Source organism: Mauremys mutica, chromosome 7 (genome assembly GCF_020497125.1).
Source record: "Mauremys mutica isolate MM-2020 ecotype Southern chromosome 7, ASM2049712v1, whole genome shotgun sequence".
Classification (NCBI taxonomy): domain Eukaryota; kingdom Metazoa; phylum Chordata; order Testudines; family Geoemydidae; genus Mauremys; species Mauremys mutica.
The window spans coordinates 1,472,698-1,497,074 of record NC_059078.1 but is presented as its reverse complement, the minus strand read 5'-3'; the positions used below and the strand labels follow the sequence as shown (position 1 = coordinate 1,497,074).

The window sequence follows — 24,377 nt, the reverse complement described above, 5'->3', positions numbered from 1 at the left end:
GAAGCTCAGTAACCTCAAGCCTCGCCAGAGTGAGCTCCGATTTCAAGCCCAGCAGACAATCTATTCTCTTTGGAAGCCACCAGAAATGTTATGTTGTCAAAATACAGCAGCCATTGAAGATGCAATGAGGCAAGTGCTGTGGGTCTGATTTAAAAAAGAATTACGACCCCTGACAACTCTTGAAACTATACAACTATGATACTGATATGCGAGCCAGCCATCCATACAGCCTGAAAAGCATTTTCTCCCCTAACCCTCTAGCCACTGGTCAGGTACTTTGGGGCTGGGGCAGGCATTGCCTGTGCCTAAAGCCCCACACACTGACCTCTGCTGCAGACAGGACACTGGTCTGGATGGACCAATAAGCTGATCTGGTGCAATAGCAAATCCCACCTTCCTAGCTGGACATGAAGTTCTATCAGCAAACTGGTTTCTCTCAACGGTAAGTTATTACACTGAAGAAAAAAGCTGAGCCAATGTGCAACACTAAAGAAGGACCCAGACATCCTAACAGGAGTGAATTCCTTCAGATCTTCAAAGTTTGGAGGGGTGGGGAAAAGGGTCCAGGGGGTGGAAGAAAAAAAAAAAAATCACACTGAAAAGCATATGTGTGGGGATGAGAACAACCCAATTAAACTGATCTTTTAAAAATGCTCCCTCTTGCAGCTCTTGCGCTCCTCCCCAAATAAAGAGACACTGTTCAATGGCATGTTGAAAAGACGTGCTCGTCATTCTTAATAAACAACTAGAGTAAGAATACATAAGAGAAACAGGGTGGTATCTTTATATGATACACAAGTGTATGGTACAAGAACTCCATCAGGCACAGGAGCCTCAAGGTTTAAGGCCTCAATGTCAGGCCAAAAAAAGAAGAGTGTGGTAAAGTTTTTTTTTGTTTTTTTACTTTTAACATCTAAAAATGTCACTTAAAGGTCTGAATAGAAATTGTTTTTTAGAAATCATAATTGCAGTTCACTCTCCTCCTCCTCCTTCCAGGACAACAGCAAATTAATGTCTGAGCACAAAGGAGAGACACCTGCCTCTCCTTGGCTGGCTGAGCAGCTCCGTCCATCCATCATTCTGCGCTCTTCAGGCTGCACGTGCTCTGAGGAGGCGTCAGAGGCCCCAGCCATCCAGGCCAATCCCATAGCTCATGTTCTGTTTTCTACATCATAAAAAACCAAAGTCAACCAGCAGTTTCAACAGCTCTGAGCTGGCAGAGAAACGCAGCCTCCAATGGCTCTAAGAGCTCAGTGTGTTTGGTAGGATACACAATGGGTAGGTTTTCCTTTTAGATTCTTTTAAACAGAAGAAGCCTAAAAGGGCTTCATAACTACACCAATAAAAAACAAAACGTAGGCATCTCCTTTAGTGTAAAAGTCTGTACAATTTATGCTTGCTCGTCATCCCCCCCCGCCCCCCTTCTGAGCTGGAAGGATGCCTTAGTGCATGGGGCTGGCATTAGCCACAGCAATAGCTTCCTGAATCTCTCGTATCACCAGGATCCGAGTGAGCATCTGCTCCATCTGCTCTCTGCTGATTGGCTGGATGGAGTACCAGATCGGGCTGTTGGGGGCTACCACCGGCTCCGGAGTTAAGTAAAATGTGTCATTCCGGCCTTTCACACTCTGGGGGCTGCAAGGGGGGAAACAAAATCAGAAACAGGCAGGCTAGTAACATGTCCTGGAACAGGTAACCTCACCCTATTCACCCTGGGGCTTTAAGAATCCTTACAGTGAATGTTGGGCTGACGAAAGGTGCAAGACTAGGAGAGCCATGGAAACACAGGCACAATTATGGGCAATGGTAGGGCAAGCTGCTCCTACCAACGGGTCCCACCCAGCCCTAGACAGTTCTCCTCTAGGGGAAAGAGGGGAGTTCTGTCTTACTGACTCATTCAGCCACTGGACTAAGTCCAGGCTAACAATAAAGAGCCGCCTTCCTCCCCGCCCCCCGCTATCACGTGGATCTATATTCGCTAGGAAAGATTAAACTCCTTTCACTTGGGTACCAAAGGTTCCCATTTAGCCTTTAAGAGTCAGTTTTCTTCTCAGACTCCATTTTCACTTCAGTAAAGCTAGTTGTGGTGCTGTCCATGAAGGAGCAATTCAGCTACTAAGAGACCTCGGTCATCTTTAATATTCAAAACAAACTTCCATTTCTGTGGCTGCCACCACCTGGGTCTCTCCAACATCTCATCCAAAGCAGAGGGCCCTTCCGTCAGATATACTGTCAGTGCACCTGTGGGCTAGGGGCCCACTGCACAAGCTCAACTGCTCTGACATCTATCATCATAAGTAAACCCCGGGATAAACACTTACAACAATTCACACTTCAAATATTGAGCAAAACAGGACTTTAGTGAATTTTTTTTAATGCAACCCTGGACCAAAGTTTACCCTCTATTATGGGCATGCACCTCTACTGAAGTCCCCATCCTAGTTAATGTATTTAACATACAAAGTAAACCGCTATTGAGGAGAGAGAACTACTGTCCCAAAGGCAAAGCTAGTATCTTTCTGCAGCTATAAAATGCAATGTAGGTACACATTTATAGAGGATAAGCAACCCCACGTGACAGGAGCTCTCACCATTTGAAGAGGTAGAAGTCATAGAGCTTTATGGGGCACCGCAGGGGGTTCTCTGGATTCTCAGTCTGCTCTGCATACATGTCATCTGTAACTGCAAACCAACGCCCCCCCGAAAACCACAGCGTGTCAAACTGAGTACAGGAAACTGTTTGTAGTAGAAGCAGCAGAGTCTTGTGGCACCTTATAGACTAACAGACGTTTGGGAGCATGAGCTTTCGTGGGTGAATACCCACTTCGTCGGATGCATGCATTCACCCACGAAAGCTCATGCTCCCAAACGTCTGTTAGTCTATAAGGTGCCACAAGACTCTTTGCTGCTTTTACAGACCCAGACTAACACGGCTCCCCTCTGATGTTTGTAGTAGAACAACAGTAGGTAATAAAATAAGCAACGTCAAGCAAATCCTGTCATCACACGTCGAGTTACCAGCTGCAGGAAAGGTAAAAGGAGCCAGATCGCTGCCCCAAAGCACAGCTCACTTGTTAGCAACCAGAAGCCTCCAGGTATTGCTTTTGGCTGCCTGCTTTATCACCCCCCCCCCAAACTCATTAACCCACCATCTAGCGATAACCCCGAAAGGCAGGAAGTCTGGTTACATGGAACGCCAGCACCTGAGCCAGTGGAAGCTTATGTCAGCAGGCCATATTCTACCTCTCAACTCCATGAATGTTCCCAGGAGTGAAGTGCTTCCATTGAGAGAAGAGAACATGCTCCACTCCTATTCCTCTCCCTGCTCAGAGGCCCTGGCATCACAACAGTGCCTCTGCCTGGGAGAATGAGACTGGAAACTGATACCCAACTCTTCCGATGGGGGGCCTGTGTGCCTCAGATAAATATCAGCTTCCAGCCACTCAACGCTATGTCAGAAGGCATCACACTCTCACAAAACACACAGACGTGCTTCATCTCTGATCACCAAGCTACTGGGGGAGGATCTTTCTGTCAAAGACGCTGGTTTCTTGCACCCCGCCTGAAGGCACCTGCAAGTCTCTTTATAAGACTAGTACAGACCAGGTCTGTCAATCCGAGACATTCTCAAGAAGGCTTGCTTCTCCTCTTCTCATGTACACTCTACCTTTCTGGCCTGTCTGGTGTATGCCAAGTGCCTTCAGATACCGGATACTCGTGCTCTTATCCTTGGGATTGGAAGGGTTCTTCTTGGTCTGCCTCAAGACCTTGGAGAAGGCCAACTTCATATGCTGGTCTACCGTTTTCAAGAGGAAGTACCTGAACAGTGAGAATAGGACACAGAACGTTTATGGGGCAAACAAAGCCTTATGTAGCCTCTCATCTGACAGTGAAGTGGTGATCTTTACTCGCTATGAGCCAGCCAGGATTCAAACCAGCCTCTGAAAGTCAGCTGGCATTCTGAACAGCATAACACAAGAAAAGGCAGATGCAAGTCCAGGTTTCTCTTTGTTAGTTCACTTCCTTGTTTTACTGCATATAATTTCTTGTGTAAAAGGGACTGCTCTGGGATTTTCTGCCATGTCCCTAACCATTAAAAAGCAGTGACCACACTTAGTCCAATACAATTTCCTGTCAGTCCTGTCAAGGATGCTGTAAGTTCCTTGGCCATTAAATCAACTGCCCCAAATACTTACTTTGTGTTAAAAAACATCAGTGTAGTGAGCAAGGTGGAAGGGGAGTGAGCTCCCAGCTGCTTGCACTCCCACAGCATCTCTTCTGTTACATGGCTGGGGAGGACATAACCTGAAACAACCAGAAGTCAGCATCACCCACCAAGGTAGTTACAATATGAACACAAGAGGCACTTCCAGGGATACACACTAGAAACAGGTTCCTTGAGGAAGGGAAAACAGATTCATTCTCCCATTTCACAGTTACTCATTTTGATATCAACCTTTAATAAGCAAGCTGATGGAATGGAACAAATTGAGCTGTTGGCCCTATGTGCATCTTCAGTCAAGGTACAGGGTCTCACACACTATTTGGATACGTGTACTCTTGATTTCCCCTTGTGCAGAAGAATAATTCTACACTCCAAACACCTAGATACACAGCAACACGACAAACAGTATGAACTCCAGAGTTAACGCAATGGCACAGAAAACAAAGCATAAATCAAACAGGCAGAGGGGAAAAAAGGATCTGAAATCCACCACACTACTTAAGCAGAAGTATCTGAACACAAATGTAAGATGGATTGACAGATGATCAGACCAAACTAAGAGCAAGGGAAATCAAAATCTGAAGAAACAAATTTGTCCCCTGAAAATGTGATCCTTTAGTATTCATCTGAGTAGGTGTAATACTGCAGCACTAGCCTAATTTGATCATGCAAGGTCTGTTCCTTTATCAGACACTCACATGTACAGAGCGAAGCCCACATAGACATCCCAATCCTACTCTGAATAAAGGGTTTAATGTTCAGAAGTTTTTGGCTGCAACATCTCCAAGGCTCTGCTAAAAGCTTAAAATGGATTCCAAAATGCACTAAGTTCAGAACAAGCCACGCCTTAGGGCAAATCTCTGGTTTTATCACTTGAAGCTGCTCTAGTCTCTCATCAGTGGCACAGAACACTGAAAGCAAAATGCATTGCCAATTCAAATCAGATCGCTTGCCTCATGGACACCAAAGGTAAGCCACTAGAAGGTAGTATAAGAACATAATAATGGCCATACTGGCTCAGACCAAAGGTCCATTATCCTGTCTTCTGACAGTGGCCAATGCCAGGTGCCTCTGAGGGAATGAACAGAACAGGTGATCATCAAGTGATCCATCCCCTGTCGCCCATTCCCAGCTTCTGGCAAACAGAGGCTAGGGACCCTCCCTGCCCATCCTGGCTAGTAGCCATTGATGGACCTGTCCTCCATGAACTTCTCTACTTTTTTTTTTGAACCCTGTTATAGTCTTGGCCTTCACAACATCCTCTGGCAAGGAGTTCCACAGGTTGACTGTGGGTTGTGTGAAGAAATACTTCCTTTTGTTTGCTTTAAACCCACTGCCAATTCATTTCCTTTGGTGATCCCTAGTTCTTGTGTTATGAGAAGGAGTAAACAACACTTATTTACTTTCTCCACACCAGTCATGATTTTACGGACCTCTATCATATCCCCCCTTAGTCGTCCCTTTTCCAAGCTAAAAAGTCCCATTCTTATTAATCTCTCCTCATATGGAAGCTGTTCCATACCCCTAATCATTTCTGTCGCCCTTTTCTGAACATTTTCCAATTCCAATATATCCTTCTTGAGATGGGGCAACCACATCTGCACACAGTATTCAAGATATGGGCATACCAAGGATTTATATAGCAGAATATATCATATTGCTGTCTTATTATCTATCCCTCTCAATGATTCTCAACATTCTGTTCGCTTTTTTTGACTGCCACTGCACATTGAGTGGATGTTTTCCGAGAACTATCCACAATGACTCCAAGATCTCTCTCCTGAGTGATAACAGCTAATTTAGACCCCATCATTTTATATGTATAGTTGGGATTCTGTTTTGATAAATGCATTACTTTGTATTTATCAACATTGAATTTCATCTGCCATTTATTAATCCATCTCTGCTCAACAACTCATGCATTCCTTAGAAGGGGCATCAACCCTACACTCCCAATGTCCTAAAAATTAACAAGTTCTCAGAATCCCTTACAGAGTAAGTTAAATGGTACACAGAATCAAGCCTAACTAAACCCTTAAAACAGAAGTCAGGACTGGAGTCTGGTGCACAAAACCCTCTGAAATATTTGTACTTATTGCCGGCTCTGGAGAACCTCCCTCCCCAGCTCAGTGAAAGTTAAGGGATGTTCCTCTGCTCAAGTGCTTCTTCAGATCAGTTTCTAGTCACAGCTTTCAGAAAGATGCTTAAAGCTTGCTTGCATCCCACCCCTACCCCACCATGTCCGAGAGGCCTCTTCCTAAAGCAGAGAAAAAGCTCTTACCAAGAGGAGTGACTCGGGGCTGTACATCCTTGAGAACTTCATGTAACCACTCCGTAAACCGTATATAATAGAGATCCGAGAAAATGTCATCTACTCGTCCATTTTCAAAGAGATACTGCAAAAGAGACAGTCACAACATAGTCCGATATAACAGCATCAAGCAAGCTCCTACCAGAGGAGCTCTCTCTCTGGGATGGAACGAGCCCCCTCCCAGGCTCAGAGCCCAGGCACTAGTCAGGTTTATGCATTTCCTGCTTTACTGTAGTCATTGTTTGCTGGAGAGGTTCCATAGGGTACACCTGGGAGAGTACAAATACCCCTGTACTGATGCAGGAATAACTCTAATTACTGCTGTATGAGTGGATAACAAACAAGAGGAAGAGTCTTAAAAGCAAAGGTAGCTGGCCCTCAGCTTTTTATTTGCAAAAGGATGAGTTTATTTGAAATTTACATTTCAATTCTTGCCCTTTGTGCACTGGGATTGTTTCTTTAGGGTACAAACAGCCTCTCACATTATTGAATAAAGAAAATACTGTTGCGAACCCAGATTCTCTCTTCTCTACACCAAGTAATAGGCCTCCATTCACATTTCAGGCAAGTCAAGCTGAAACACTGATTTTAAGCAGGACAGACAGATCTAGAGCATTACACTTTTCTTGGGGAAAAAACAAAAAACTTCCCCATTAAATTCTCACCACATTATTTCCATTTAGTTAATAGCAACTATTTTGTTTCTAATTGCAAGCTAGTATCTCTTTAAAAAATCTGTCTACTAATTAAGGTCTCAAACTGTCCATTCTTAAAGCTGCATGTTCTGTCAGCAATCACAGAAGTAGTTTCCCTAATTCATTCACTTTTCCATATATAAAACAAAGCTGGAGAACTTGATATTAATAGCAACTGCCACCCTCCTTCTGGGTCAGGGCTGGCCAACCTGTGGCTCCGGAGCCACATACGGCTCCTTGTATAGGCACCGACTCCAGCGCTGGAGCTACAGGCGCCAGCTTTCCAACATGCCGGGGGATGCTCACTGCTCTGCCACAAGCCCTGCCCCCACTGCACGCCCTCCCCTGAGCCTGCCATGCCCTCGCTCCTCCCCCTCCCCCCCAGAGCCTCCTGCATGCCACTGAACAGCTGATCTGGAGGTGCAGGGAGGGAGTGAGGGGAGGCACTGATGGGCAGGGCTGCCAGTGGGTGGGAAGCCCTGGAAGTGGCTCTTTGGAAATGTACATTGGTAAATTCTGGCGCCCTCTCGGGCTCAGGTTGGCCACCCCGTTCTAGGTCTTACACAGAGAAGGCTATCTACAAATACTGTCTGATCACAGCATATGCACACAACATAAAATAAGAGATGAGGGCTTTCCCCTCCTACCTTCTGAATACATAGGAAGATATAGTAGAGTACATCTGGATCGTATGGTTCGCCTTCACCATTGCGAGCTTCTCGCGTCATCAAACATAGCCCATAATTCAACTCAGCCACAGCAGAGGAGATGAGATCTTCCTGGAATCTCAGCAACTGGCGTCCTGCAAAGCAAAATGTCATGATGAATTTGCTAAAAAAAAAAAAAAAAAAAAAAAACCAAACCAAAAAAAACCCCTCCCACACCACACTCCCCCCACACACAGTTTTTCAAGCATAATCTTCCATTTCACCACTGACCACTCCTCCCTCCCAATAGTCTTGCCCACTTCCAAACAGCTCCTTCAGCACCTCATACTCCCCACTATAAGACTAACAGCGGGAGCAATGGAGACCTTAAGCATTCATAAATCAACTCAAAGAAGCAAGGAAAGACATTTAGAGAAAACTGATACCACCACCCATTCTATATGGAGACTATCTCCTCCTCCATTCTCTGCAATGAAACATTTTTCCTGCAGCAATGGGAAAGCCAGAACAAAACCGTAACAGTGTTTGCTGATTCATTAAGTAGCTGGTGTATGGGGCTATTTTGTTCCTGTAACTGGCACTCATCCATCACAGTCCTACATGGCCTTTTCTGCGGCCACCTGAGCTGGTAGCTCAATATGGAACACAAATACTTCTTGGAATGTTTCATGATGCAGCTGGCAAAGACAAACCCTTCTTAGGCTTGGAAGGATTAGATTTTTATTTGGTAAATGTCAGTAAGTGTCGATTTCACTGTACACAGATAAACTAATGAAAAAATATTTCCACTGATAATCATTGAAATTTACAGCTAAGCAGCATTTCATACTTTGAGTACTTAAGAGTTTGATTTAAGTATGTTATGTGTGAATGCTTTAACATGTGATGTTGAAAATGTGTTTAACTGTTGTAAAGTTATTTTTTTGAATCTCAAATGACTATTGTCATTAAATAATTATAGGCTGTGCTCCCCAGGATTTCTTACAACTGTGAAAATTAAGATAAAATTAGGGGAATATACTTTACAATAATATTATCCTTTAAAGTTTTATAGATACAGTAGTTCAATTCTGCCAAGCCTAACCATTACACTGTGACAAATTGTAGTTTGGGATCCCAAACTACAATCACCACTCAAACCAGGAGGGAGTTTTTTTAACAAAAGGGATGAAACATTGCAGTGGTTCTGCTGAAAAGGGAAATGATCCTCAAAATCAGGGTAGATGGAAGGGTTGAGAGAGATTTGGAGCTTAGGAAAACTAGATAGGTAGCTCTAGTCTGAACCAAGTGAAGTCTTGTTTCATTTGTTACCTGATCCCTACTTGAAACCAAATTTCTAGTGGTGAACACATGGAGTAAAACATACCATCCATGCCAGATAACTCCCTCCCATGACACTTACTGCCAATAGGAGCTAGCCTGTTCTGAGACTCCTTTTCCAGCTCTGCATTCTTGGTCTGTGCCCAGCTTTTCCACACTTCAAGCCCTTCTTCTGGCTTCAGAGAATTCGGAAGCAGGAGTTCAGGTGAAGGCTGAGGCTGTGGCTGTGGCTCCACTTCAGCTACCTGAACAGTTTGAGCCTGGGAAAGAAAACCACTTCTAGTCACCATTTCCTTCGAGGTGCAACAGGTCAACCAAAATAGGACACGTCTTTTTTGCCTCATTTTTCTAGTCTTGTAGCACCATCTCCCCACTCCCAGTAGTGAACGTTGCCATGATGAATAGTAACTCACTCGTATCTCAGTAACAGGCATGATATATGAACCTAAAAGGAGGACTTTAATGTCATATCAGTGATCATGCATGAACAATCCAAAATATTCTCTGATCCCCAAGACCAGCTACATTTTCACTGCAGGCAGGCATTTTGAAAAGCCTCCAGGCCATTCCATATGGGCAGTTTAAACCCAGTATTGCAAAATTTTCCAGAAGTGTTCCCAGCCATTCATCCAGGTCATGAAGACCATTTATATTTTACTTACGCGTGCACGGAGAGGCAAATTTTCACCAGAGGTAAAGAACTTTATAGGACACACAACATCTCAGAGTAATTTTTTCCTGTATTCATGAACAGAATGGGTGAATCTATTGATTTATCAGGTCACATTAGCTTCATCACTTTTTCCCTGGTTGACAGGGGAAAATTAGCTGAAACAGTGTTTCAAAAACCATTGTATTAGATATAGAGTTAACAGCAATACAATGCACGCTGAAGATTGGGCTCAGGAGCCAGGTATTTGGAGCTTTTAGGGAGAAAGGCTGCCCTCTAGTGGCAGACAGTAGCAAGTTGGCAACACTTTAAAAAAAAAAAAAACTTTTGAGTAAGTTCTATTCTATCAGAAGGGCATCTTCTCTCCAGCGGTGTTCTACAGTTGCCAGTAGAGTCAATGGCAATTAGACTAATAAATGAACTTTCATAAAATGGCACTTGTCCCAACATTGCAGTTTAAAGACACGAAGGCTCACCCTACTCTAAGAAGGGCCACTCACAATGGACTCTATTCTGAAGCAATTAACATACAAAAAACAACAGTTGCAACACTATTATAATCCCAGGTGAGCAACATACCACTAGATAAGCCAGGCTCTGGGTAGGTTACTACGTATGTGCACATTGTGGGGTCCTGCTGACAGCCTACTCCATCCTTATCCTACAAGGATAGGATGCTTGTAAATGTCAGTTTCACCTATTTACATGAAGGAGCAGCTAGAGAACAGCGATACCATGCAATCTACAGTGATATTACCACCTTTAATACAGTCCCTCTTTAAAGAGGCAGAGAATGTGAAAATCTCCATTTGATCTGTCAATTGCCAAGTGTCTCAGAATTACGTATTGTTCCCTTATGAATAGTTTTTTTCATATTTAGTGATTGCTCAAATCACCAATACTAAAATGCCAGTCAATTTCACCAACAATTCTGTATACTGCTCCCAACCTACTGAAAAATTAGTTGCTATATGCAAGTATTCTGGAAAATGTCTGTCACATTATCTATTGGGAAGTTTAACAAAACACTGCAAGAGAAGCCTTCCCATGACAACAGGGCCCCAGAGTCAAAGCTTTGTCACCTCAAGCTGCAGACATTATTTCACAACATGGTGCCCACTATGCAGTCAGTCACTCCAACCTGTTCATCCAGCATGACCTATGCAGGCTGACCAGTTCTTTACCAGCTGTACAGGAAGGGATACACTTAATCCCCTCCTACACTTCCGCTTCCTCATACAGCGCTTTTGTATTTACTTGAACTGAAAGCTAATGGGATTAAGACAAAGCTTTAATGGTTCGTTTGATTAAGGGCTGTATTCTCATCTCACTTACCTTGAAAATTTACAAGTGAGGGATTCTTAGCCAATACAGGGCCCCCTTTTCACATCCACTCCCATTAGAGAAGGTAAAAGGCAAGTTAAACAAAAGGGGAGCTACCCCCTCCCCCCCCCCCCAAAAATGGAAGAGTTGCTACAATTAAGATCATAAATTGCTTGATTTGGTATCACCCAATAAATAAATATATCACTCAATGTATGTTTGAAAGTACTTTCCTTTGGAAGTCTTCTTCCGCTGAAGCCTCACAGAACTATGGTGAAGACAATGCAAGGTTTACAAGGGAGAAGTCCACACCATTACTGACCAATGAAAAGCAAGTCTGCTAAAGGCTCAAACCCTGTAATAACCTCAGACATGAGGTTTTTAGACACAGACTGAGTGCATCCCACTGTCAGCTCTCCTGCATCACCTGCGTGCAGCTGTTTACACAACAGCTCCTATATTACAGAAAGTGGAGCTAGGGCAGAATCTGAGACCAAGTCCTTTAATTGAAGGGGCTCTGCTTTTACCATCAGGGCAGACAGGGATGAAGCTTAACTTGACAAAAACAACTGTCTTGGGGAAGAGCCCGGGGTGAAGCATGGCCCCACATTTGCAGACCAACTCTTTTTGAATGCTGTCTCCTTGCTCCCCATGAAATGACAAAGCTTTCACTGACACTTAGTCTAGCACAAGAAGAGCACTGCCTATCTTCCTGTGAGTACCTCACAATCACTCTCAGTCTAAGGCAGAGGTCCCCAATGTGGTGCCCGCGGGCGCCATGGTGCCCACCGGGGTGGGTAAGTGTGCCCGTGTACTGGCCAGCGGAGAAGCATCTGCCGAAATGCCGCCCAATTTTGGCGGTGATTCCCCTGGATGACGCCACTTGCCGCCGACAAGCAGCAGCATCCAGGGGCATCGCCGCAAAAATGCTACCGAATTTCGGCGGCAACGCCTCTGGATGACACCGCTTGTTGGTGGCATTTCAGCAGCTGCTCGTCTGCCACCACCGTCCTCCGTGGCATTTCAGCAGCTGCTCGTCTGCCACCATCGTCCTGCCAGACGAAAAAGGTTGGGGACCACTGGTCTAAGGGCTGGCAATTGGGCTGGAGAAGCAATTCCCAGTGCAGTGAACTAATTGACATGCTTCTACTTTTCCTTACTCATGAACAACATACCTGTCCAGACAGCCAGCAGCTCGATGGATTCTGGGGGATGGGGGACATATCAATGCTGCAGCAGCAGGTGAATGGGGAGTACAAAGTACTAGGAAAAGCTCTGGGTTTTGAGAAGCTCATTCCACAGCAGTAGCAGGTCAAACTCCTACAGCAGCAATGAGGGTCGGAAGGACCCACCCTTTCCTTTTCAGTCATAATCCAATAGGAGAACTCTACAGGCGGGCACAAGGACAGGCCCAGAAGGACAGAGGCTTAGTTACCCTGGCAGCTTTATCACCCTTCCTCTAAAATGGAAGACTGAATTCCAACTTGCCTAGCTATGCCTGGCACTAGAAGACACACTCCTCCCCAGCAGACCAAGAAGGTGCTATAGGTGGGCTGTGCTGCTGTGCAGGGCAATGCTAAGCAGAAGCAGGGAGGTGTTACTACTCCTGTATGAGGGGTTAGTCTGACCATTACTGAAATACTGCTTCCAGTTCTTGGGTTCACACTTCCAAAAGATGACAACAAATAGGACAGAGTTCAGATGAGAGCTACGAGAATGACTAGAGGTCTGGAAAAATCTGCCTTACAGTGAGAGGCTAAAGCAGCTCAAGCTATTTAGTTTCTCCAAGAGAAGGTTAAGAGGTGACTTGATCATGGTCTAAAGTACCAACCTACATGGGAGGCTGGGGGAGATTTGATATCAGAGAGCTCTAATCTAGCAGATGAAGGCAGAACATCCAATGGCTAGAAGCTGAAGCTAAACAAATTTAGACCAGAAATAAGGCAGTTTTTAATAAGGGTAATTAACCACTAGAACTTACTGCAAAATGTAGTGGGTTCTTTTAAATCAAGACTGGACATCCTTTTAAAAAGATACTCTCTACCTCAACCAGAAGTTATAGGACAGATGTAGGAATCACTTGGTGAAATTCTATGGCCTGTGTTATGCAGGATGTCAGATAAGGATTAATTAAAATGATCCCTTCAGACCTTAAAACCTATAGGTGAAATCATTGCTTCACTGCAGTTAGTGGGAAAACTCCCATTTACTTCAACAGAGCCTGGATTTCATCCTATGAAAACCAGAGAGGCATATGGCTACTAGTCTGACACCTAGCAAGAGAGGATACTCCCACCACCACGTACATTATGGAACTAAGGTTGCAGTCAAGTTTAAATTATTTTTTAAATAATGCTTCTTTGCTTTTGTTACTAGCATCTTAAGTTTTTTAAAATCTTTGCTAAAAACATTTATGCTGGTGGATTTTTTGGCATGGGTTTTGCAATTCCGTTAGTGACATACTAGTCACTTTCTTGTTCTGGTGGACTAGCACAATGTTCAGAGCTGACATTGCCTGTGTGTGTGTAGTAACAAACATTTACATACAAACGGATTTATGAAATTTAAAAAAGCTAAAATGTAAAAACGTTTTTAAAGAGGTTTGCCCCTAAGTTACCTATTTCCCTGTAAAGACAGCAATATATTTGGCCATTGTGTACAACAAGCACACTAAAAAAAGATGGTGTTTAAATTAGTTTCCAGTACTCATAGACTTTAAGGTCAGGACCATTATGATCATCTAGTCTGACCTCCTGCACAACGCAGGCCACAGAATCTCACCCATCCACTTCTATAACAAACCCCTAGCCTATGTCTGAGTTACTGAAGTCCCCAAATTGCGGTTTGAAGACCTCAAGCTGCAGAGAATCCTCCAGCAAGTGACCCGTGCCCCATGCTGCAGAGGAAGGCGAAAAACCTCCAGGGCCTCTGCCAATCTGCCCTGGAGGAAAATTCCTCCCCGACCCCAAATATGGCGATCAGTTAAACCCTGAGCATGTGGGCAAGACTCACCAGCCAGCACCCAGGAAAGAATTCTCTGTAATAACTCAGATCCCACCCCATCTAACATCCCATCACAGACCACTGGGCATACTTACCTGCTGATAATCAAAGATCAATTGCCAAATTAATTGCCAAAATTAGGCTATCCCATCATACCATCCCCTCCATAAATTTATCAAGCTTAGTCTTAAAGCCAGATATGTCTTTTGCCCCCACTACTCCCCTTGGAAGGCTGTTCCAGAACTTCACTCCTCTAATGGTTAGAAACCTTCGTCTAATTTCAAGTCTAAACTTCCTAGTGTCCAGTTTATATCCATTTGTTCTTGTGTCCACATTGTTACTAAGCTTAAATAATTCCTCTCCCTCCCTAATATTAATCCCTCTGATATATTTATACTCATTTATATCATGTCTGTATTCCTGCACACCAGGCATTTCCTTGAAACAGGACATGCTGTAGAGACAGACTGGTACATCTGATCATTAATGAGATGTGTTCCATCAGCTGACAAACCCCCAGCTTTCTGTCAAGTGTCTCATGCTACTCTGAGCGGAGTGATTCAAAGTGACTGGTGAAGTGGCTAGCATCTGCTGCATCACATTAGTTCCACTAGCGGGGGGCTCTATTCCAATACAGTAACAAGAACAGCTCAGAACATTAACTCAGCACAGGAGAGTATTGAAGTATTAAAATACCTGCTATCATAAAATTTGCTACAAGTATACTGCCTCATTTACACTAGAGGCCAGAACAGCAGTTTCACCTTCTGATTCTTGCCCCTCATAATGATACCCCTGTCCAAAGTGACTGACATGACACACAGATGTACAGCTGGGACTGGTCAAATGCTCAGTGTCATGCGTAGATTATTGGAATGCAGACACGTGTACTATTTAGAAGGATCCTGTGAAGCACAGGATACCTGACAGACAGCATCTCTCCCCTCACCCCATCAACATGTCATTAAAATCAAGTATCAGAGGGGTCGCCGTGTTAGTCTGGATGTGTAAAAGCAGCAAAGAGTCTTGTGGCACCTTATAGACTAACAGACGTACTGGAGCATAAACTGTCGTGAGTGAATACCCACTTCGTCAGACACCCCCCCAAAAGCTCATGCTCCAATACTTCGGTTAGTCTATAAGGTGCCACAAGACTCTATCACCTATTAAAATCAAGGGCCTGCGTAACAGAAGCAGTTTTACTCACAGAACAAGTCACTTGTAGCTGCTGCTGCCCCTGCTCTTGGGGTGTGGGCTGCTGTTGCTGCTGCGGGTCCCATATGTGCACTGTCTGAGCTGTATTCTGGTACGTCCCTGCCACGGCCTGCACTGCCACTGGAATGTGGATGTTGCCATTCATGAACTGTGCTGGAAAGAGCGAGTTAGCGATAGTTTGCACCACTTCCTCCTGTGAGTTTTTCACTACAGATGCACCTCCCACCATCTTATCCTTGTCATCCTCCAGCTTCACAGCAGTCAGTGTTGTTGGCGAGCCGCTGACGTGGACAGCATTGTAGGCCTCCTGGGGGATGGCGATGTGGGTTATATTTTGCTGTTGAAGGTCACCACGTGGCTGAGCTGAGTAAACAGGGATGGTCCAAGTCTCTCCTGTGGGGCTAGTAATGGTCCCAGTGGCACTGTATAGGTGGGCACTGTCCACTGTTAATAAGTCCGGCCTTAAGGATACATAACTCTGCTGCTGGCCTTGAGGAATGGCCAACACTGTGGCAACTGGCTGCCCTGAAATAGCATAGGACACAGTAATAGGCATATCTACTTTACGTTTCTTCACTGGCTGAAGGACACTAGCGGTGCTGATCCGCCGTTCGCCTTCCCGTGGTGAGCCCTGCTGAGAAGGTGGAGGTGACAGTGCCCCAACTGTCTGGATCTGGATCTGCTGGCCACCAGCAATGGCCTGTCCAGACACAAGCTGGGCCTGGATCTGCTGGTGCTGTATGTGTTCCTCCTGGATCTCAGTGGCCTGGATCTGTTGGGCAGTCTGTACGTGCTGCACCTGGATTTGAGCCGCTTGCAGCTGAGATGGGCTAGGGCTCTGAAGAGACTGACTCTGTATTGTCTGGGACGCCTGCTGCTGTGCCTGGCCTTGGATCTGAACTTGGACCTGTATTGGCTGCTCTGAGGCTTGGTGGACAGTGAGCTGGGGAGAGAGCTGCTGGGCAGAGACCTGTTGTGGGGACTGCTGGACCTGGACTTGTACCTGTAACAGCAAAAATTCAATGGTTAGTGCTCAAAAACACAAGAACTTTAGTTCAATGGTGAGGCCATGAACAGACAATATGGTCTATATTCTAGAGCTCTCTGATGTGCTCACTTTTGTATTAATTTGTTATACTAAACCTGATCAACAAGATCCTAGAGGAAGTATAGGAAGAGATAGAAAAGCATCTTGCCTAAGGAGATCTCAAAGCTGCCTGACAAAGGGAAGGCAGAGTGAATGCTGGATTTCCTCAGCACAATTCATTGCACCTCTAAACTGAAGAAATTCACAAACTGTATCACACACCACTTCCCAAACAACTCCAGTCTATAAAACAGACATTGGGCATCCCAAGAATCGTCAGCACTGACAGAATGTGCACCATTAGAGATCCAGCCTACCTCAGAGCAAATCAACATAAAGTTACAACCTGATGCAAACACATCAATCATAATTAAAGCTGCAAGTTTATCATGGAGGTCACGGATTCTGTGACTTTCCGTAACCTCTGCAGCAGCCCCTGCACTGGGCGTGGCTCAGGCAGCCCCATGGGCAGTCTTGGGCCCCATCCCCGCAGCAGAGTTCAGGCGAGAGGGGGGAAGGGGCATGTGATAGGATGAGGGGGCACTGGGTGGTACTGACCTGGGGGCGTGGCCATACAGCTCTTTGTGCTGCCTCCACCCAGAGCACCAGCTTCATAGCTTCCACTGGCTGCGGTGCCCCACCGCCGTGCGCTGTGAAGCTGGAGCTCTGGGTGGAGGCAATGCACAGAGCTGCCTGGCCACACCTCTGCCTAGCAGCTGAGTGATGGTGGTTTAAATGAAAGGGACACTATTAGGTTAAAATAAATGACTTTTTGATGTTTTCCTAAGTAACCTTTGCCACAGATTTTCAGAACTGGAGGAATTTTGAGTGTCTAGTTACCTGTTCGTCATTTCCAGTTAACTCTGCTTAGACAAGAACACCGCATTCAATTTCACTCTCGGGTTCTCAGGCATTTACACAACACATTGCATACTCTTGGTTTGAAATAATGCAAGGAAAGATTTACACCCGAAGAACAATCTTGAGTTTTAGTTTAGAAAAAAAGAATCCTACCTTCCTCTTTCTCCTAAAGTTATGGAGTCAAAACTACCCCAAGGTATCAGTGTACTAAGACACCTATCCCTTGTTGAGGAGAAGCAACTTCACACAGACACGCTGATGACATTTCACCACAGTGTCTGGAAGAAGCCCAAGAGTCCACGCTAACTCCTTCTGACAGTATCACCAGAGAGTCAGTCTCAGGACCGACAGGAATCTAAGATTCAATTCTTCTGATTAACAGCTAGAAATTCTCTTCCAGGCCTGTCATGGCCACGTTGGATACTCGGATTACATAGTAGGAAAATCTTTGTAACTACAAGGACAGTTCCATACAGTACCAGGTTACCAAGGGAGGTTGCTGAATCCCCCTTGTTGGAGATTTTTAATAGCGGGTTAGACAAATGTGTGTCCAGGATGGTCTAGCTTTACTTGCCCCCTCTTGCTGAGGCAGATGGACTCGATGACCTCAAGGTCCCTTCCAACCCTACACTTATGAAGCTATGTCACCCCCAATCCTCCAGTCCCTCTACTGGCTTCGCACTGCACCAAACAAACTTCTCCTCATCTTCAAGACCCTTTACAACTCTGTCCCTCCACGCTTGTCTGCTCCTGTTACCAGACTGCACCCGCCCCATTGCTCTACCGATTCTACTAGCCCTGAACGGCCATTTCTCTGCTTGTTCCATAAACATCCACATGATTCTTTCCCAGCATAAGGGGCTGCATGGAACTCCTCACATGAGTTCATCTACAAGGCCACCACTCTCTCCTCCCCCAAATCCCACTTCTATGATGTTTAGAAGAAATCAGGGAACCAATGACGGCCATGGAACACATTAGTGAGGGGTTGCAAATTTATTTTAAAGGTTTGACAATCTGGAGCCATCTGGAACCAAGAGCTAAGCTATGTAACTGCATGCTATTATTTTCCTTATCCTTCCCTCTTATTTCCCTCACCTATCAGAGTCAAAATTATACTGTAAGCTCTTTGGGGCATGGACTTCCATTTGCAAAACAGGAATCTAGCACTGACTGGGGACTTTATTTCTCACTTTTATGTTGCGTGTATTGCAGTAGTACCCAAACAGTGATCCTTACCTAAAACGCCCAGTCCCTGAAAAGCTCAGATTTCCAAAAGGTCTTATTAAAATGTTTCAAGGATTCGTTTGCAGTAACTTAAAAGTTGCCAAGGAAAACTGGGGTAGGCAAGGAGGCATCATTCACAGAACCATTTTAAGTCACCTGTTGAAAAGAGCGGATTCTACTCACAGGAAGTACAATGAACTGTAATCGTTCCTACTGCAGGGCTAGAGCAGTGTGCAACACACCGTAATGCAGAGATGAATTTGATCTAATTTCCTACAAGGTAACAAGAATCATTTGGCCTCTTGCCAACACCACAACTTAAAGCTGCATCCATGAATGATCTGACCAGGCAGTTAACTGAAATAAATGAAGTCACACATGGGCTAATGTTTCAGTTAGTAATTTCTTTTCCTTTATTCACCAATATTCATCTCATCTACAAAAATCAGTCTTTATTGTCCCGTATTTAAAGGAGACGGAGATCAAAATTTGGGTGGGATTTTCAGAAGCCCCTAAGTGTCTTAGAAGCACTTTCAATGGGACTCATGCTCCTAAGTCATTCAGATGCTCTTTAGGCTGGGATTTTCACCATACATAATGAAAGATACCTGGACAAAAAACCCAATCATCCAGCACTATTTTTGCAGCTACTTAAAATACACTAACTGTACTCAAGCCCTCAGTTTAGAGCGGCCCAGATACCAATGATGCAGAGATACAAATAGGAAGTAAACAAAAAAGCAATGTTATTTTCACAGCTTCACACAAAACAAGAACGTGAACGAAAAGCTGATTGAGAAATTGGAAGATTCTTGTCCTGAGATCGCCACACAATGAAGGAGTGTACGCAGAGGGCAGCAATTAAAGCGACACTAGAAACAACTCCCAAAATGCTGGATAGATATCAATGCACAAAGGGGGGGGGGGGGCCTGATCAGGTTGACAGGGTCCCTTCATTTAAAAAGATATTTTGCTCTGTGCTTCATATTCTCAGGATATCCACTGCTTTCCTTATATTCACTTTTTCAGATCAGAAAGTCTGTTCAACTGCCTTAATGTACACAAAGCTCTGCACCTACCAGGAGCGGAAGGACCTCAGGAGGTGTCTAGTCCCACCCCCTGCTCAAAGCAGGACCAAACCCAACTAAATCATCCCAGCCAGGGCTTTGTCAAGCCAAGCCTTAAAAACCTCTAAGGAAGGAGATTCCACCGCCTCCCTAGGGAACCCATTCCAGTGCTTCACCACCCTCCTAGGGAAAAAGTTTTTCCTAATATCCAACCTAAACCTCCCCCTCTGCAACTTGAGACCATTGCTCCTTGTTCTGTCATCTGCCACCACTGAGAACAGTCTAGATCCATCCTCTTTGGAACCCCTTTTCAGGTAGTTGAAAGCAGCTATCAAATCCCCCCCCCCCTCATTCTTGTCTTCTACAGACTAAATAATCCCAGTTCGCTCAGCCTCTCCTCATGTGCTCCAGCCCCCTAATCATTTTTGTTGCCCTCCGCTGGACTCTTTCCAATTTTTCCACATCCTTCTTGTAGTGTGGGGCCCAAAACTGGACACAGTCTCCAGATGAGGCCCCACCAATACCGAAGAGAGGGGAAATATCATGTCCCTTGATCTGCTGGAAATGCCCCTACTTATACAGCCCACAATGCCGTTAGTCCCCAGGAGCAGGCACTACTTTTGTTTCTTATTTCATTGGAGGGGAGTCGGCTCTCTATTACATACTAAGAAGGCAATCTCCAACAGTAGGAAAGTGCAGCTAGAAAGGTGACAAGACTGGTTATTTCAAAGCAAAAGCCATCTCTATTCCTAGAAACAGGCAGGGCAGCACCACCAGCACTTTCCTATTTTAACCCTTGTTTTAGAGCCTGATCATCTACCTACTGAATCGAGGGGGAGGAAGGGGAAAGGAGTTTCATTGGCAAGGCCTGAGGCAACCTGCTACTCCCCAAGAGTAAATCCTAACTACTAATATATAGCACGTCTTGTAAACCTGTTCCTGTTCCTGTGTACCCATTAGTCCAGCTATCCAGAGCTGTAGAACCTAGGTAAGAGGCAGACCCAGGAAGAAGGTAGGATGACACAGGTAAAGAATCACGCTTAGTGAGCTGCTAATTCTTTACAACTTCTCCAGAACCAAAGGAAACCGTCAACATCCTTAATTGTCACCCAAGTGACTTAATCTGAACTGAGATACTGAGTGAGGACCCAAGTAACGGGATACTGAAGCTATTCCTACTTTGCTTTCCTATTACCCCCCACTCCCTCCAATAATAAATCTTCAATATTTTATCCTTCCCCAGCCCTACATTGTAGCAACCCACTCCCTGCTAGCGTAACCAACACCACTCCTTAAGTGATCCAGTAGGGGGCTGCTAGAGAGCAATGCATGGCCCATACGTCAAAGCATTCCCAAACCTCTCTACTCCAGAGGCCATTGTGTGCCAAAACATTCAAAAATTCTGCACACAATATTTTAAAATGCTGAAAATTCTGTGTGTCAAATAATCGTGGCGGCTCTAGCAAAGCCTTGGGGAGCACAGGGCACTGGCTGCACACAGGTGGGAGATCACTGAGATCTTGGAACGGGGGTCTAGGTAGGGAGGGCTGAGTGGGGGCATCCAGATGCAGCTGGTTGGGCCTCAGTAGGGTGGGGATCAGGGTGGCTCGTTGGGGTGGTGCAGGGGCAATGGGGCTCATCGGGGGGGTGTTCGGGCAGATGGGGGAGCAGATCCCTATACCGTGATCCCTCCCCCCTGCAGCTGAGGAGCGATAGGTGCAGGAAGCGTTGCGTGGGGGGTGTGGCAGAACTTCCTGCAGACGGGGGAGAAATGTGGGGGTGGGTTCCAAGATGTCAGCGTAGGACTTTCTGGGTAAAGCTGCCAAAGGAATCCCCAGAGCTACGCTGTTTGGCCCACTGTGTTCTGAACGGCCCTGGTGTCACCCAGAGCAGAAGGAAGTGGTTAAGACAACATCTGAGGAGGAGAAACAAAAGGAGCCAAGAGTGACTCCACACAGTACGAGTAGGCTGAGCACTGATGGTTTCAGATGTTGACATTCCCTCCACAGGAGTCTTCAAAGAGTGTTGATTACTGGTGCTTTAGCCAGGGTGAACTAGCGGGCACCCTTCTGTATGTATCTGGGGCAGTTGGATCATTCATAAGACAATCCTACCCTTCTTGGGACCATCAAGACCTTGGAAAGCCATTTCCATGGTGCCTGGTTAGAGTCAACAACAGGATCCTTGCTGGAGCCCCTCCTTCCTTCCATACTGTATCAGTGCTTTCCAAAACGGTTTCAAGGGTTCCCTATAGGATATTGTTACAAGGATATTGTTATGCTCCTTTTAGCCTGAGATTTGCACTAAGGGAGGCACAGGGGCCATACCAGGGGGTCCATTTTAGGAAAAGTCTCCTAAACTCACAGGCTATGAGTCGTTTGCAGGGACAGAGTCCACAGCATAGTTCTTGTGACCCAGGAACCTCTTGATGCCAACTGACCGAGGGCACCAAGGGGCTGCATGGGGTTTTACAGGGATACTCTGGGTCACTTCTAGGCATAATAATTCATCAGAGAGTGGCATGTAAGGTCTCTATTGAGAACCAGTAGTCATTGTGAAACGCATATACAGGTAATATTCAAGAAGTTATGCTTCTGTGCTGAAAATTATGTTCTTAAGATATGCAAGTTAAGGCAAGTCACCCAATGGTGATACATTTTCTCCTGTCAGGTAGGAGGGAAGAGGAGACGCTCATCTCTCTCTGGCTGGTCATATGCATATTGTCTGGCGACCTATCTATAGTCTGAGCCAAATACTAATCAATATTGTAAAAACTAGACAGCAGCACACAGGAAAAGACACTAGCAGGGGGGTGGGGAGGGGAACCCTGTTTACAAGTAAAGACAATTGATTGTTGGGGGTATACCTTTGGGTGCAAAAAGACACCCTTCATCCTTCCCTGAGAAGAGATGAACTGTCAGCATGTTCTATCTTATGAAAGGAGGGTCACAACCAACCTGGCTGGAAAACACTGCAAAGGCCAGGTAAGCTAATTCATTAGACAAGACAGTACCTTGTTAACTAAATCTAGGCTCTAGAAGGCATAGAACGATTTTATTGTACATGTAACCATGTGTGTCCAATACTTTGACTTGCTACTTCTTGAATCGCTTTACAGTACTTCATTAAACAAACTTTCACTTGTTTTCACTATATACAGATCTGAGTGCTTTGTGTTGAACAGAACAATGAAACTGGTAAGCTAGTGTCTACTGTTTCTTTGGGAGCCGCGGGTCTGTGAATTCAGGGAGTTGTGTCACTCCAGAGGGACGCTTGGAAGGCTCAAGGGTTGGAGTGTGCCTACTGCTAACCTGGGCAGAGGCTGGGTCGGTTTGGAAGGGAGTGCTTGTTTACCCTGTGGCTTGTTAGGGAGCTGACCCCTGGCAGGCACAGACAAGGCTTCCTCATGCTAAGGGCAGGGGCTAGCGAGGTGCCTCACAACCCGAGATACCCGTCAGAGTTCTCTCCCCTCAGGCTTGCAGAGACCACCACCTGGGTTTGAGTGGCCATACCCAAGGCACAAAACACACTTTTCAGGACCATAAGAAACAGAAAATAGCAGGGCAAGGAGAATGCCTCTCACTTTTGTTAGATGAATCCTACCAGCTTGGGCAAGGCACAAGGTGACCCAAAGCCATAAAACTTCAAAACAGCCCAAGAACTACAACAATTAAACCAAAATTATCAGGTGTATTCTACACCTATCTGAACTATTCTACAAAAAGAACAGAAAAATGAGAGGTTGTTTCCATGACTATTCCAGCAAGCAAAGGCCACTAGAAGGGATGGGGTATTCATAGCCACTTCCTATGAAATGTAGGGTTTGAGGGAGTTACACATACACCAAAACTGCTAGCTCTCTCTCAGAAAGTTTACATCACCTCATTGCTAGGTCTGGAACTCCTCCGAGAGTGGGGCTCTGCAGAAGTAATGCCATGAGACATTATCTACCACACTTCTCATATGAAAAAGAAATAATTCTGATACATGGAAAGCTAGGTGTCCACAGACTAGTGTTCAAATTATTCCTACTTTTTAAATTCTGGCCTGCATGTTGCACATCCCAAATGTAGACACCTGTACCTCTGACTTACAAGTTAATGCATAAATTCGAAATAATTCAAAGATGTTTACCTGGACCTGTTGTGGCTGCTGAACCTGTATCTGTTGCTCTTGCTGGGTTTGCTGCTGGACACTGGTTGTAACAGGACAGGCAAGCTCAAGCAAAGATCCGGCCACCTCTGTGCTGTCCGTGTAAATGCAGTTTCCACCTTGCTGATATACCATGGTGGTGGTGGCTGTCTGCTGGAACTCCTGGAGAGCTTCAGGCCCCTTGGAAGCAAGAGAGTCGAGAAACTCCTTCATCCTGTGCTGAGGGATTGTTCGTGCTTTCACACGGATGTATTCTTCAAAGGAAATGGTGTTCTCCAGAGAATTATTCATATTGCAAGGTCCTTAGGATTCCTTAACAAAGGAGAAAGTTAAGACTCTTGTTTCACAACTTTCATAGTCATACCGCACAAGGGTACACAAGAAGCCAATGGATAACATCTTACACACACTGGATTTCTGCATGACAAACACAGGCAGCCGGAAGCCTTAAGAGACAAATGCTGTAGTTTTACATGCCATTTTATGCAGCTAAGCATTTCTTTAATTAATCCCTTGTTAAGAGTCACAACTGCATACTGCTACCCACCCTTCA

The 24,377-nt window shown here is 45.2% G+C and overlaps 1 protein-coding gene across 2 annotated transcripts in view; it reads right to left on the bottom strand.

Annotated features, from left to right (window-relative positions):
* Positions 1-709: 709 nt before the first annotated feature.
* The window catches only part of QRICH1 (glutamine rich 1), a 29,165-nt gene continuing 5,497 nt past the window's right edge, over positions 710-24,377 (bottom strand). For both annotated transcript variants that reach the window (XM_045023050.1, XM_045023049.1), the window contains 9 exons: positions 23,807-24,136; positions 15,423-16,433; positions 9,302-9,479; positions 7,879-8,033; positions 6,507-6,621; positions 4,197-4,305; positions 3,668-3,819; positions 2,592-2,682; positions 710-1,635 (listed from right to left, as the gene is read on the bottom strand). In XM_045023050.1, the coding sequence (XP_044878985.1) occupies positions 1,443-1,635; positions 2,592-2,682; positions 3,668-3,819; positions 4,197-4,305; positions 6,507-6,621; positions 7,879-8,033; positions 9,302-9,479; positions 15,423-16,433; positions 23,807-24,115 (2,313 nt within the window). In that variant the 5' untranslated portion in view covers positions 24,116-24,136 and the 3' untranslated portion in view covers positions 710-1,442. The remainder of the gene's footprint in view (positions 1,636-2,591; positions 2,683-3,667; positions 3,820-4,196; positions 4,306-6,506; positions 6,622-7,878; positions 8,034-9,301; positions 9,480-15,422; positions 16,434-23,806; positions 24,137-24,377) is intronic.